General features: G+C 46.0%; 1 protein-coding gene across 3 annotated transcripts in view; it reads left to right on the plus strand.

Annotated features, from left to right (window-relative positions):
• The window catches only part of LOC144798682 (polycystin-1-like protein 3), a 1,031,816-nt gene that overhangs the window by 936,430 nt on the left and 80,359 nt on the right, over positions 1–15,027 (plus strand). For all 3 annotated transcript variants that reach the window (XR_013603613.1, XM_078669668.1, XM_078669669.1), the window contains one exon: positions 11,333–11,464. Coding sequence is in view for 2 of the 3 variants with exons in the window: in XM_078669668.1 (XP_078525794.1) it covers positions 11,333–11,464 (132 nt within the window). In the remaining variant the exon portion in view is untranslated. The remainder of the gene's footprint in view (positions 1–11,332; positions 11,465–15,027) is intronic.

Below are 15,027 nucleotides of genomic sequence, written 5' to 3' on the forward strand. Positions count from 1 at the left end.
TAGGACCAGTCCTTCCATCAGCAGGCTGAGCTGATTGGCCAGAACGTTCACCAGTATTTTTGCACTGAAACTGATTTAAGGATAAGGACCTAAAAGCATTGCACTTGGTGGTGTTTTTTTTGGTTTGAGGCGGGAGATGATCTTAGCCTCGTGCATAGAGAGTGGGAGATATTTGCTCCTGTGTAAACTTTAAGGATAGGGACTAGCGCCCCTACGAAGCATTTATAAAAATCCGCTGCTAGGCCATCAGGCCCTGGTGCGCGTCCAGGTCGCAGTTGCATAATGGTCGTCTGTGTTTCCTCTTCCTCTATATCTGCTGTGAGAAATTCCCTATGTGTATCGCTGAGCCAACCCAAAGCTATCCTCAAGATAAGGGATCACATCAGCCAATTGATCCCTGCTCGTGGAGTAGGAAGTGGAAAAGGCAAGAAGGACATCCTCCGTGTCTCTCTGTAAAGACCCATCAGCGCCTTCCACCTCCAAAACATAATTGGAGAACCTGGGAGTTCGTGCAGCCTCAGCCAGAGCTCTCCCCGAACGCTTGCCCTTGCCATATTGGCAGGCAACGTGGTATTTAGTGCAAAATAGGCATTCTCGCTCTGCCACCGATTGATATTCCAGGACCAGATCTTGGAGCTTGGCATGCATCTGCCCATTGGGTGCATTTGCAACTTGGGTCTCGATTATCTTAATATCTGCCTCTAGTCTCTGAAGCATTCCCCGGATGTCACGCAGAATACCAGCCTGCCTTTGCGATGCATATGCCACGTATCGTTACTTTAATGTTAATGTTAATGTTAATGTTATTGGGATTTATATAGCGCTCGGCTGCCCCAGCAAAGGGGCGTCCCGGCCTCCCAGACCATCGTCAGGTCAGGACAGAGCCCAAATTCCTGGTAAAAACGTGCATATCTCTTGTCGTAATTCTTCTCTGAAACATGTGTCTAATAAGGTTAAGGGGAAAAGTCTCCAAGACTGGTAGGGGGAGACACATATTGGCGGCTCTAGATGCAGCAGTACCGGGGAGTGATTGAAAGTACCGGGGAGTGATCGGAATTGTGGCAGCAAGATGCTATGTGTTGGTGAGCCAGGCCCGAGGCCTCGTGAGAGGAACCAGAAGTCAATGCGTGACCAGCTGGTGTGTACTCTTGAGTGAAAGGTGCCCTCTTTGTGTGCAGGTTGAAGAGCTATCCAGACGTCTAACAGCTGGTGGTCTGTCGTGGTATCTCCTACATTTCTCCCCGCCTTAGTATGAGAACCTGGTAGGCTGTGGTAGCGATCCATGCCGGGGTCTAATACTATATTAAAATCTCCTAGGTGAGGGGCGTGGAACCAATGTCTACAATGAGCCCCCATAGTTTGTCAATAAACAGAGCGTCGTCTATGTTGGGGCCATAGCAATTAACCATAGTGACGGTGTGCGAGGCAAGCGTCTCCACATCACACAGTAGTGTACCTGCTGGTCGTGGATGGAGCCTGAGGGGAAGTATTGGATGCTTAGTTTTACCAAGATGGCTGTCCCCCTGTCAAAAGTATAAGGCTAAGTACCTTGGGTCAGCCCACATCGCTGCGAAGTTAGCCAGTGCAGCCGGGTTGAGATGTGTTTCGTGCAACATCGCAATTTGAATGTTGTGTCGGTCAAGGTCTGCGTTCATGAGGGTTGCACACATCCCACACATTCCAGGTCAATAGGTTGTAATTGGCGCCATCAGGAGTGCCTGGCATTGCCATGGATCAGTAATTGTGCATGTGCATTCACCTCAGGAGGTTCGAAACTGTGCAAGCATGGCAAAAAACAATGACATAGCAGTGTACAGCAGTAAGGTACACAAAAGAACTGTAACTTCTGATCCCAACCCTCCCCACACCCACACCAGCGGCCCAATCCCACCTTAATACAGAGCCATAGAAAAAAGGGGGTCGCTGCCTACCATTTTGCAGCGGTTGAGGAAGCGTGCTAAGAAAGATACGCCAACTATTTGATAGATTAAGCAGAACAAAGAAAATTGACAGAGAGAAAGTGTGAGCAGGAGACAGAGAGACAAGGGAAGATGAAAGCCAGGGGGGGAAACAGATAAAATAGAATGTATACTGAAAGAATAAGGAATGGAAAAAAAGGTCTTAATCCATAACATCAAACAGGGTATTCCCACAGGGGGTATCACCAGGGATCCTGACAGGTCCCCTCGAATCAATGACTGCATCTGGGATAAAGAGTAAGTCTTGCTTAGACTCCAATTGTTCCGAAATCCCGATGACACTCTTCTGAAATGGTGGGTGTGTTCCTCTTCCAAGAATTGTCAGTCGGGCCCATTATACCTTGACTAGCAGCCCGTCCCGACGTTGTCCGGGTATGAAATAGAATGTGTGTATTTGGCAAGGGCAATTTATTTTAAAATCTCGCGGTAGACAACATTTTTTGTTTCATTAGAATAGGGACGGAGAAGGCCCAGCTGCAGCCCTGTTTGATGTTAGCAGGCGCGTGTAATTGGTGTAGTGATCCGCCGCCTGAGCCCGGCTACAGCCCTGGTTGATGTTAGCAGGTGCGTGTAATGTCGTTGAATGAGAGAGTTATCAGCCGCGGGTAAATCCGTTTAATGAGAGAGTTGACTGACAGCGAGTAGTAGAGGCTGCAGTAATTGTCCCAGCAGACAAGCTCATTTGCATATTCCCCCGCTTGAGGCCCAGATGCAGGCCTGTTTAATGTTAGCAGGCGTGTGTTCCCCCGCTTGAGGCCCAGCTGCAGCCCTGGTTGATGTTATCAGGCGCCTGTAATTAGTGTACTGATCCGCCGCCTGAGCCCGACTAGAGCCCTGGTTGATGGTAGCAGGCGCGTGTAATTTTGTTGAATGAGAGAGTTCTTTAACAGCGCGCAGGAGAGGCTGCAGTAACGTTACTTACCAGGCCTCCAGGTGAACGCGTTTGTCATGCCCCAGCACACGGCCACAGCAGACGATCTTCTGATTAATGTACGACCCACATGGCATGAAGGGCGGAACGTAGCACACGCCCCCAGCATTTCTCAGGACCCCAGCGTGCCCCTTGATGCGGCGCAATTGCGTTCACATGGCATGAAGGCCGGACACACGCCCCCAGCGTTTCTCACGCCCCCAGCGTGCCCCTTGATGCTGCGCAGCAACGTAATTGGCGTTTGTATGTACGACTCACAGGGCATGAAGGGCGGACACACGCCCCCAGCGTTTGTCACGCCCCCATCACACGCCCACGATGTGATGGCCGTATCACACACCCCCAGCGTCATTCACGCCCACAGCACAACGCAGACACGCCCACAAGGGACTACTTTGCTGGCACGGTTCTTTTACCTTTTAAATGTATATGGTGGCCGTCTGCATAGCCTATGTCCTTCTGCTGCAACTGCCCTTTCCAACGCTGTATTGGGCTTTGTGAATGGTGCTGTGGTTACTGAGATTACCCGCCTCAAAGATTTGGGCTCTCTCTTTATAATATTAGTATGGATATGGATTATATGGATGAGGCGGAAGGCCCACTTGTATGTTCTGTACGATGAGGCAATCTTCGGTTTAAGGCATGAGTAGAAGGAGTGGGAACATATTTGTCATAGAGTGGAGCCCCATATCTGCAAATCAGCCAGGTTCTGAAAGCGGGGATGCAGATCTAGAGGCTTGCACGGCCTCTTTGGCCAGGGGCTGACGACGATTTTCCCGCTTATGCAATTCATGGGCCTGCTGCAGGATATTGAAGCTGTGTTGCTTTCCCTGAAAAGTGGTGCGAAGCCTCGCTGGGTATAACATAGTATTGGGAATAATTGCCTGTTGTAGCTTCCGCTTCACTGGAAGAAATTTCTTACGGGCCTCCTGTACTGCCATCATGAAGTCTGGATAAATTGATATAATTGATATGGAGTTCTCTTCGTAGGTTAGATTACACTTTTCGCTGGCTAGATGTAAGAAAGTGTTGTGGGTGCGAAAATTCAAATGCCTGGCAATAATAGACCTGGGTGTGGAGCCAGAGGAGGTCTAGCAGTTAGGAAGCAGTGTGCCCTTTCCAACACCAGCTGCTTAGAGAGGGATGAGGCATCGAAAAACACCACCAGCATGCGCTCCACATACTAATCCATCCGCCCGGTATCTGTGGATTTGAGAATACCAAGGATGCGAACATTGTTTCTGCGTGAACATGCCTCTAGATCTTCATTGTTAGCAGGGATGGCTTTCAGGAGACATTCCATGTTTTTGATTTGCTCCCCTCTCTGCGACAATACATCCTCCAGTCTAAAGATTCATGTTTGGTTTTGCCTATGTGCCCGTCATGTTTCTCTAGTCTTTGGGTAATGAAGTCCGTGCACATGCTCAGAGTCCATTTGGCTTGGATTGATGTAAGGCTTTGGCGCATGGTAAGCAGCAGGAAGCGCACATCATCATCTTCAGGCTGTGATTGTGATTAATGCCCTGTTGGAAGGCCAATGGGGGAAGTAGAGCACCCGGTCGCAATCTGTGTCACATATAGCAAAGTGAGGCAATTTGTGCCGTCCTCTCCCACAGGATTGCCTGGGAGGCACCACGCAGACCCATTGGGGGGGGTTTCATTCTATAACAGGAGCATGTAGCCGCAAGCGATAGATATCCTCTCCTGGCTACACCCCGTACCCGGCCGTTTAGGCCTCCAGAGCTCACATCCTCCACTCTCCTCTAGAAATGTCAGAGCCGGCCCGTAGAGAGAGACTAACAGTTGGGCCGGCCCATTCAGGTCCCCAGTTCACACCAGCTCCAGTGCGGCAGCTCCCGCAGGTGAGTCCCAAGCAGGCCCCTCTGCTGCAGCCTTCAAAAGTGCAGTGGCCTTTAGCCTCCTCAGGCCGCTGTCAGGCATGGATGGGGAAGCCCCGGCCAGCAATTTCGGCCCCTGGTGGTATTTTGCATGTTCGCAGCCTGGCTGGGTTTCCGCACCTTCCTCCTTCTTCGCACACCAAGCATTGCCATGTGCCGGTTCAGGGCTGCCTCTCAATCCTGGAACACAGCAGCGAACTCCAAAAGGTCAGCTGCGATACCTCCCAGCCACGTTGCGCCCCAATATGTGGTCTCCTCGAGGAGGATTCAGCACTGGATTTCGCCGTCTATATCATCGCGGCCGCCATCGTATAGGACCTACCGGATCTCAGCATCGATGAAGGTTGGACTGTGGCCCGCACCTAGTCCCCAGCAGTCCCGGCGCTCCTCTGCTTACAGGACTCGGCAGCGGAACAGGTTAGGCATCTTGAGGGAGCAAAATTGCTCATCAGCGGTCTCAACTAGAGTAGGATTTTGTAGGATTGGTGTCCGGGATGCAGAAGCCGCACTCGTGTATGGCCGTCTTGCTCACTGGCTCTCTCCAGCCCCATTTTGCCGACCTTTTTTGAGACGGACTCCCATTGTAAAGGATGTCATCTAAAAAAAACTGTGAGATTTAAACCTTGTAGTTCCTGTCAGATGCCACCCATCTAGTTTGTCTCTGCTTTGAGCCGAGCCATGACTCCAAGACCAGTGAGGACTGCCACTTTATGAACCCAAAGGCTCTGTGGGAGTGCACCTTGAAGCCGTTGTACAAACTGCATCACAGTGGCTAAGTCAAACAAAAATGTCCCCATCATTTACCCCAAATCTGTCCATGCTTAGAGGGGCAGCTTTTGGCTTCAAACACAAGTTTCTCTTACTGCGTGCACCAGTATACTACCCTTCACCATTGCGGCAGCGTAGGGGGCTCGGAAGCCTTCCAAAGGGTTGGAGCGTCCTGTTTGGCCAATGTGTTAGCTGTCCCCAGAAGCTCCTGGTCCTCCCGCAATCCTCTTGTACCCTCAAAGACACCCAGGAGCAACATTTGTGGTGATAGCTCCACGCCCCATCCCTGTATCTCCTTTAGCTCCTGCACTATATTGGTCCAATAACATATGATCACAGGGAATTAACAAACCATGTGAAAGACGTAGTGGGAGCATAGAATATCAAAAGCATGTGGAACTGGGAAGGAGGCCCGCTAAGTACAACCGATCTGGAGCAAAATAGGCACAGTGGAGGAAGCAGGTTGGTACCTGGCAAAGTCTAGAGGAGATCGTGATGGCCCGGGGGCCATCACTGCGTCTCGCCAATCCTCCTTCTCCAGAGGGCCCAAATGGACCCAAAGGCATTCCCGCATGTCAATGGCATTGATAATTAAGGTACAATATTTCTGGGATACGCCCACCTTCCCCAGTGCACCCATCAGGAGTATAGCCTCCAAGGGGTTAAATTCAGAAAGAAGTGTGTCTTGTGCTGTGTCGATATTCAGCACATGTTGTAGTTGTAGATATTTGTTAAATTGGGATGTGGATAGCATGTAGGCAGATTGTAGTTCCTGAAAGGAGCACACGTGTGTTCCAGACCATACATCACCCAGTTGTGTGATGCAGATGGCATCCTGGCAGGCAAATCCCTCCAGTGCTACCGCCTTCCTTACACATGTACCCTGCCACAGGGGAGTCCGGAGAGTGAGATTAGAGTCCCATCCAGTGTGGCAGAGTGCAGCAAGCCAGCTATGGAAGATCACACAGGTTAACTCTGGCTTTGCAATGGGAACAGGAGCACCATATAGCATAGCCTTGACTCGGGGGAACCCCATCAAGGCCAGCTCCTCACGGTAGACTGAATCGAACCACTCCAGTTGAACCAGTCATTGATCACTAGGAGTTGCAATGTGAGCTAGTATAGGCAGAGACTGTCCAATTCCGAGGCCACCATCGTACAGCATCTTTTGACACCGGGTGTGTGCCAGTCATGGTCTAGATTGTGCCAGAGAAAGGCAGTCACCACATAGTCCATTTGCTAGAACCAGCGACGGGGCATCAGTTGCAGGAATGTTTTAAAGATGTACAACAGCAGTTTTCTTCTTATGACGTTAACTATCCTTCTGGGAGTCCAACCTACACTCCGATTACTCCCCTGGGTCCAGCAGACTTTCAAGAATTGGGTCTCGATCTTCTGGGCTGCACTGCCCGAAGAGTGATGATCCGGTGATCTGTGCTACCAACTCACCCAGGCAGGCTTCTTCAGCTTTTGTGGCGCAGTGCTGCGAAAACAGAAAGTCAGTCAACTGACTCTTGGGAGTCTCCGCTTCTGGCTGGGCTTGCGGTACAGCTTTTCCATGAACAGGACACAGCAGGCACAGCCCTTTCCTTCGCAAGCCCCAGTTGCAGCAAGTGCAGTCCAACTTTGATTCATCCTCATCTTTGCCCATTCTAAGGACAGCAGGGTAGTCCTTCTTCAGCCCTCTCCTTTAGTCAAGGGAGATCTGAGTCCTGGGTGGCAAGGGTGCCCACTTTATGTCCAGAAAGTTCCCTCAGGAGAGGTTGTGGTCACTAGTCGATGGGCTACTAGGTTCTCTCATGACTGATGGCTTCCTGCCAGGAGAAGGTACACCTCCTCCCACTTCAAGCCTCTATTGTTACCTGTCTTGGGAACTTGGGACCTGTTGGCATGTCTCCCCAGGTGGGCATAAGGCTGTCTCATGGCCAATCTCAACACATGGCTACTGAAAAACTGGGCAACTGAGTGGCAACTTTTTCAAAGTTGCATGTGGCAACAAATTACATTAATTTTGGCTTGGGCATCAAGTCAGACTTAATGTAACAAGTTGATACCTTGAAGTACCTAGTTTGGTCTTATAAGTGAGCTAACTGATGCCAATTGGGTGTAAGCCATCCAACATACACTTTTAAGGATCAGGGAAATGGCACAGTGGTCTGAATAGCATGCCTCACTGCACTCTGAATCAAAATCCAGCAGCATCAATTCAAAACGATGCGGATGACCATACAAAAAGAAGCATTTCTTTAAATTCAGGCTATTGTTGGTCACCTTTGCATATTGTACATCTCCCTACGAGTAAATCTCGCGGAAACCTGAGGTAGAGAGTGATATAAATGTTTCTATTATTTTAAAGATCCAATTTGCATAATCCCAGCAGCCACACACCACTTACCCCCTTTGTCTCTGAGGAGAATGACTATGAAGCCATGTTATAATAATTGAGAGTTTACTAGCCTTTTATTCTGTACAGGGATTTGCGCTAAGTATTTTGGTTTATGGTATTTTAATCCTATATCTGGAGATTTGGCTACAGTTTTATTAATGAAGGTTTTATAGCTTAATAATGGTCAAATGACAGATCACAGAAGTTTTTACATTGTATTTGATGTGTTTTACTGTATTGATGGTCATTTGTATTTCAATGGTTTAAATTAAATACGCAAGTAGACTAAAACGTAAACTTTACATTTAGGCTAGGGTATTAGTGCTTAAGCCTCTATCCTCGCTTTCAGTGAGACCTACTCTGAGGCTGCAGGGCCTCATGGGCTCCTGCATTCTGCTGATAACACATACACAATGGCATATGCGGACTCTGCAGTGGGGCCTGAAACTCCAGTGGGCGCAGCATCAGGGAAATCTCTCAGACCTGGTCCATATATCAGAGGAAATTGGAAAAGATCTGCAGTGTTGGCTGAAGAACCAAGATTGGATCAGCTGCAGACACCTCTCCCTTCCCCACCCAGAAGTGACTCTAGTGACAGATGCATCACTCCTTAGTTGGGGTCGCCATCTAATAGAGGCAGAGATCAAAGGACTCTGTTCTCTGGCAGAGACTAGGCTCCACATCAACCTGTTGGATTTGAGAACGATTTACCTGACATTAAAAGCCTTTCTTCCTACTATCAAGAGAAGGCTGGTTTAGGTGTTCAAGGACAAAACCACCACCATGTGGTATTGCAACAAACATAGTGGAGTTGTAGACCTTGCATCAAGAGTCCCTGCGTTTCTGGACATGGCTGGAATGCCAGTACATATTCCTGGTGGTTCAAGATCTGATGGGCTCTCCTAACTCCGAAGCAGCCGAACTAAGCCGTCGATGCCTAGCGGATCACGAATTGCATCTCTAGCCAGAGATGGTGCAAGGTCTCTTCAGAGATTAGGGAGAACCTTGGACGTACTGTCACAGCAACAGTGCTAGTTCCGGCACCTGAACGTGTGCACGCTTCGCCTGAATGCATGTAGATTGAGTGGGGACAGTGACAGTTTTTAACCTCCCTACAGAAGTCTGTGATGTCATTCTGGCAGCAAGGCATCTCTAAAAAACTGTATACCCACGGCGCTCAGACAAATTTGTATCCTGGTGAGCTTCTAGAAATGTTGATCCCCTTTCCGCTCTTATATCTGAGGTGCCGTTGTTTGTTCTCTCGGTTTCCTGGCAAAACTTTGCTTTGGGCACAGTTAAAGTGTATCATTCAGCCATATTCGCATTCATGCGGTTGCTGGATCAGTCCTCCCTGTTTAAGTCACCTGATTTGACTCTATTTGTTAAAAGACTACAAAATATGTTTCCTCCTAAACCCTTCATCATTCCCAAATGTGACTTGAACCTAGTGTTGAAATTCCTGATGTCCTGACGTTTTGCGCCCGTTTACAGTTACCCTTCACGCCTTTTGACCATTAAAACTACTTTTTAAGTGGCCTAGCATCGGCCAGGAGGGTTAGTGAACTGCAAGCACCCACTGAGCACCCATCCTTATGCAACTTTTGTCTAAGAACACGTGCCCCTTTCCTGCTGAAAGTAGTAACAGAGTCTTTTTAATACTAATGAAGAAGCTCTTGGAGAATCAGTCATGCAGAAAGATAGGAGGCAGTAAACCTTTTCAAACAAATGCAGCACATTTACTGCAGCAGCTGCTTCATGAACTAGCATACCAGGGAGACAGCTGAAAACATATACACTCTCATGAAGTGTCACACAAAAAATAAGAGTTCCATGAAAGCGAGCACTCGTGCAACAATACAGGGAGCCAGTCAGAGAGATGGTAAACCAGATATGCTCCACGCAGGAACAAAAAAGATGCTAGACGGCCTAAAACAAATAAAGTCAGCAAATAGAAAGCAAGCCAACTTGAGTTACAAAATGGTAAGAAGTGTGCGGAATGTTTTCCTTGGTAAGCTTTCAGCATGTCCCCAATATATTTTTGCAACAAGACAGCTGCCCTGTCTTGAAGACTTCAACCGAAAAATTATAGCTTTGATTTTAAAAAGAGAAAAACCAGACATAATTTCACCAATTCATCAATGACTTCTGACGGCCGCACATTTTAAGCCATCGCAGCACCATGCAGCCTCACCGCCTTTGTAAAATCACCAGTGAATATATCTTCAACATCGCTCTACTTCACAAATATTTTAATATGTAAATATTAATCAAAAGCAGCTGTTCCACAATGCACTATGCCTTAGGCTGAAAATTGGTTGAATCTTAAATCAGAAAGGATTTGAACTTTGTGTGAGGTAGGTTGATTTGGGTGAATTGATAGGACTAAGGCGTTCACAGGAAGACCACACAAAGTCACCGAAAATCTGGTTTTCAACCACGGTGCTCTTAAAGGGGGTAGATTCATCCACATCCCCCAATCCCAATCAAGGATTGGCAAACCAATTATATAGCTTTAAAGCACACGCTACAAAATCCACATAATAGTGCAATATGGAGTCATAAAACAAAATTGTCATTTACTTATTTGATGATTTATTTTTGGCCACATGGCCTCTTCTTTTTAAACTTCATTCATGCTTTAGCCAACGTGTGTTTCGTTGGCTTACGGTATTCCTTACGACTTCATCAGGGCTAAAACAACAGAAAAGCAACTTCCATTGTAGAACTACATTCAAGACCTATATATCGTCACATTGTCCCTCAATTGGTGACATAAGTCTGTTGAACATATACTCGAGTTGCATGATGGTAGAAACCCAGGCACCATGTTTTAGAAATCTCTGTGCAGTCTGATGAGATATCTATGGCAACACCCTCGATTATATTTCATCGTTGAATGCAACTATGTTTGATGACCCTACATTGAAGCCTGCTTGTCTTTCTCTTCTTCACCTGGTCACGCGTACTTATCGGTCAGATACACGCTTGCGGCTTGATGCTGGAACTTATCATGGCTCCATCAATTCAACACAGAAGGACGACTATTCACCTCTACTATTGTAAAATAATACTTGGATCTTTATTGCATAGATTAATTGCAAAGGAAATGTGAATGAGAATAGCGTTGGTAGACGGACTGCGGTACAAACAGTTTTTTCGGCCTTGAGAAAGCCCATATGGGGCGAAACGTGCGTCGGCTGTGAAGAACCAGGTTTTAAAAAGAAATAAAAATTGATTTGTGTCTACACTACGTGATTCCTTTGGATTAAGAATTTGTATTTTGGCGTGCGAATTGCACATGGATAAAAGAAACTATTGATGATGTGCACTGATGTAATTTCCTTTTTTCATTGTCTTTCTCTTCTTGTAGGTTATTAGCTTGGACCCCATCTTGGGAGCATTGCTGGTCACTACATGCGTTGTCTTGCTGATGTTTGTGATCATTAACATCTTTCTATCTGCCATGCTGATGGTGTTTTCTAAGCAGAGGCAGTTATCAGAGGTATGTGCTCCTGAGTCATTGTGCTAAAGATTTATCCTTTCTTGGGAACTGCTGGGCCAGAGCGGGTAGGGATGGATTTGACCTTGAGTCCCTTACAGGTGAGGACCAATATGCCTCGGCTTGTGCTTGTCTGTTCTTCTGTTTGCAGTAAATATCAACATCACAAATGTGTCTAACAAATTGGGGTTACATTTCACTTGTTTAAGGCTGCACAATAATATGCACACATCAAAAAATAATTGTGAATACATGATAATAATCATGCTTTTGGAAAAATGTTATGCAGTACACTAGGAATGCAAAAAGGTAAATGGAATACAAGAGGCGGGATAAGAGAGCCGTTAATTGATCAAAACAATGTTATTAGCTTTAAATATGAGGGTTGCTACAGGTACGTCAAGCAGAGATGTGCGGATAACCTCATCCAGTGACGGAGGACAACATTAAAGGAGAAAGGTGGACGGTGAAACAAATCATCATGAGTCGATTACATCATGGATAAACTGACAGCCATTGTATTGACATTTGAAATAGTTTGGCTTCTTAATGGTGTACATAGATGGTCAAATGTCCGTAAGTTCTACTAGAAAATATATGCCAAATGTGATTTATGGGTCTGGGATGGACTGGTTGTCTTTAACCGAGTACAACAAGAAATGGCTGTTTTGAACTTATGGTATCGGATTTCTTTTATTACCTTTGTTAAACAAGCTTGAATAGTGACTCCTCTAAATGCATAAAAAATCTCTGCCAGCGATGTGGAGATCCGTAAATACGGTGGGCAGTGGCCCTCCTGAGCAGCAGAGGTTATTAGCCATAGATTTGGTGGCCATGGTTGACAATTTGGTGTGGGCAGTCACAACAGATGAGGCCTTAATAACTTTTTGCAGGAAGTTCTCTATAGATGTAGTGTTTATTATGCGTTTTGTTTTACTTTTGGTGAGCCAGACTGTCACGTTTGCTCTCTGCTTTGCCATGGAGGGTGCCAGTAGCGCAAAAGTGTGTCTCTGAGAATTGAGTTGTAACTTCTGTCTCAGATGAACCGGGAGTGAAGGAGGTTGGTAGGCCTGGCTACTCCAACCTCGTATGGGCTCAGGACAGGCCCAGTCTTATCCTGGGCTTTACCAGAAACCCGGCGCATATGTATGCAGATAGCCCTACCCCTCGACCTATACAGAGGCTGGAGTCAGTGGCCAGAAAACAGGAGGGAGGTAGCGCTTTGGCTCACCACTTCAGTCATTAAGTCTAACTTGTAGGGGTGCAGTTTAGGGACAGAGGCACAAAGGTCAATTAGAATAGCAAGGAGACATGCCCTTTACAGTCCTCACACCCCAAATTACATTACATATGTAACATAGTGCTGCGCTGTATAGTGATGGGAGTCTCGCTTCTAGCTGGATGCAGAGATGGGAACCAGTAGCGGTACAGTAACAGTAGGAAAAGGACTAGTGAGACATGAAAGCCAGATGTCCAGTGTTACAGTTTGTGTTATGCAATCCTCCCCATGGGGTGAATACATGCGGCACAATGTACTCTGTCTTGAGTAAAGTGCCTGACCTGGAAAGGTTTGAAATGAGTGAAACTAGTCAACAAAAAATTCACTGATAGTATTAAATATTCCAGAAATGGCATCTTTTTTAGGTCTTGCTTAGACAGCGCATGCGCTGTCTCCTCGAGACATGCTGTATTTGCTCTGTGGACTCACAGCCTGCCCATCACTTTTCATTAGTTTCTTTGTATTTCCTTCGCGAAAGCTTGCTTCTGTGTGGGTAATGTGTATTCTCCAGTATTGGGGTGTCTTTCATAGATTCACATGCTTGAATATTCCCCGACGTCGAAGTGGGAGTCCCACGGTACGTAACATAGCAATGTAGTAATAACATAAGTATATACATACATATATATATATATAGTTGCTCCAGGAAACACCAAAGCGCGAGTCACTCTAATAGCGGGTGCTGCTACGTGGTGGTGTGCCGCGTTCAAAATCACTGCTCCACAGTTCTCCTCACAATCCCATCTAGGCGGAAGAAAAACAGCAGCACTCACGGGTTCTTACAGCTATTCAGTAAACTTTATTACAAGACAGACGCGTTTCGGAAAGCGTCTGTCTTGTAATAAAGTTTACTGAATAGCTGTAAGAACCCGGGAGTGCTGCGGTTTTTCTTCCGCCTAGATGGGATTGTGAGGAGAACTGTGGAGCAGTGATATATATATATATATATATATATATATATATATATATATATATATATATATATATATATATATATATATATATATATATATGGTCAATGGGCGACATGCTGGTCAAAAGTAGTCCGGAGGTGGCGAATAAGAACAACTGGCTCCAGAAAAGCAAGGGCTTTATGAAATGCGCTACTTGCAAGGCTTGCACCTTGGGGAAAAACAAAACAACTTTTTTATCCCCATTCAGTGAGGTTCCCATTCTGATTGGTAAAAAATTGACATGTAAATCAGATTTCGTCGTGTATGTGCTGGAGTGTGCGTGTGGGCTACGGTACGTGGGCAGTACCAAGTTACAGGTCCACAAACGCATACTCCAGCACATGCGGGCAGTCATCAACAGGGATGAAGCTTACCCAGTGGCTAGGCATATCAATGCATGCCACAATGGTGATTTGAATTGCCTCAGCTATTATGCAATCGATATGGTGCTACCGCTACTTAGAGGAGGAGATAGAGAGTCACGCTTGAGACTACTTGAGACCAGTTATATCCTTAATTTAAATACCAAGACACCGTATGGCCTCAATGCGACTGAGGACTTGTACACATGTTTACAAATTTAAATGAGGGAACAACATATAAGCCTGCACCACCAGTACTAGTAATGCACATGATAAAATGAGTGGGGTGTGTTATATCAATAGAAAACTGCTTCAGAGATTTATTTAAGATCATGATTTTATTATTTTCACAAGGGAGAAAGTTTTATCACTCTTAGCAATTTGTGCGTAGGACAATATATGGTTATGTGGGCAGTATAGACGCAGTTATCCACAAACACAGTAAGCCCACTAGGGCTTTTATTTTCAAAAATTCTCCTTATTGTATAACCCAGTTGAAAGGAAAGTTGCTTGTTTTGCACAGATTTAGCAGATTTTGCACATCACTTGATTAATTCGTATTAATGAATGTATAATGCTTCTCTGTATATATTTGGGTGAATGTATATATATATATATGAAATATTGGCCATATTTTTACATTTGATGTATTTTTTATGAAATGGGCTCTATTTAATATTTATTATGTATATATGGATATTTATTTATTTATTTACTGCGAAACTTGCACAAATAACAAATTCAGGGTTCGTAATGGAGAATAACATGTGTATTGTATACAACATCTCGCTACGGTGAGTAAGGTTGGGTGGATTAGGCAGAAGTCTGTTTTTCATGTCTATAGGCCCGAGGTCATGTGATCCTAATATGCACTTTAAATTCACTGGTTTCTTTTGGCCAAGTCATGTGATCAAGGGCTCCTGGGCCCGAAACGCGTCATGGCGATCAGAGGTTGCACTAAATAAAGACTAA

This window comes from Lissotriton helveticus, chromosome 12 (genome assembly GCF_964261635.1).
Source record: "Lissotriton helveticus chromosome 12, aLisHel1.1, whole genome shotgun sequence".
Classification (NCBI taxonomy): domain Eukaryota; kingdom Metazoa; phylum Chordata; class Amphibia; order Caudata; family Salamandridae; genus Lissotriton; species Lissotriton helveticus.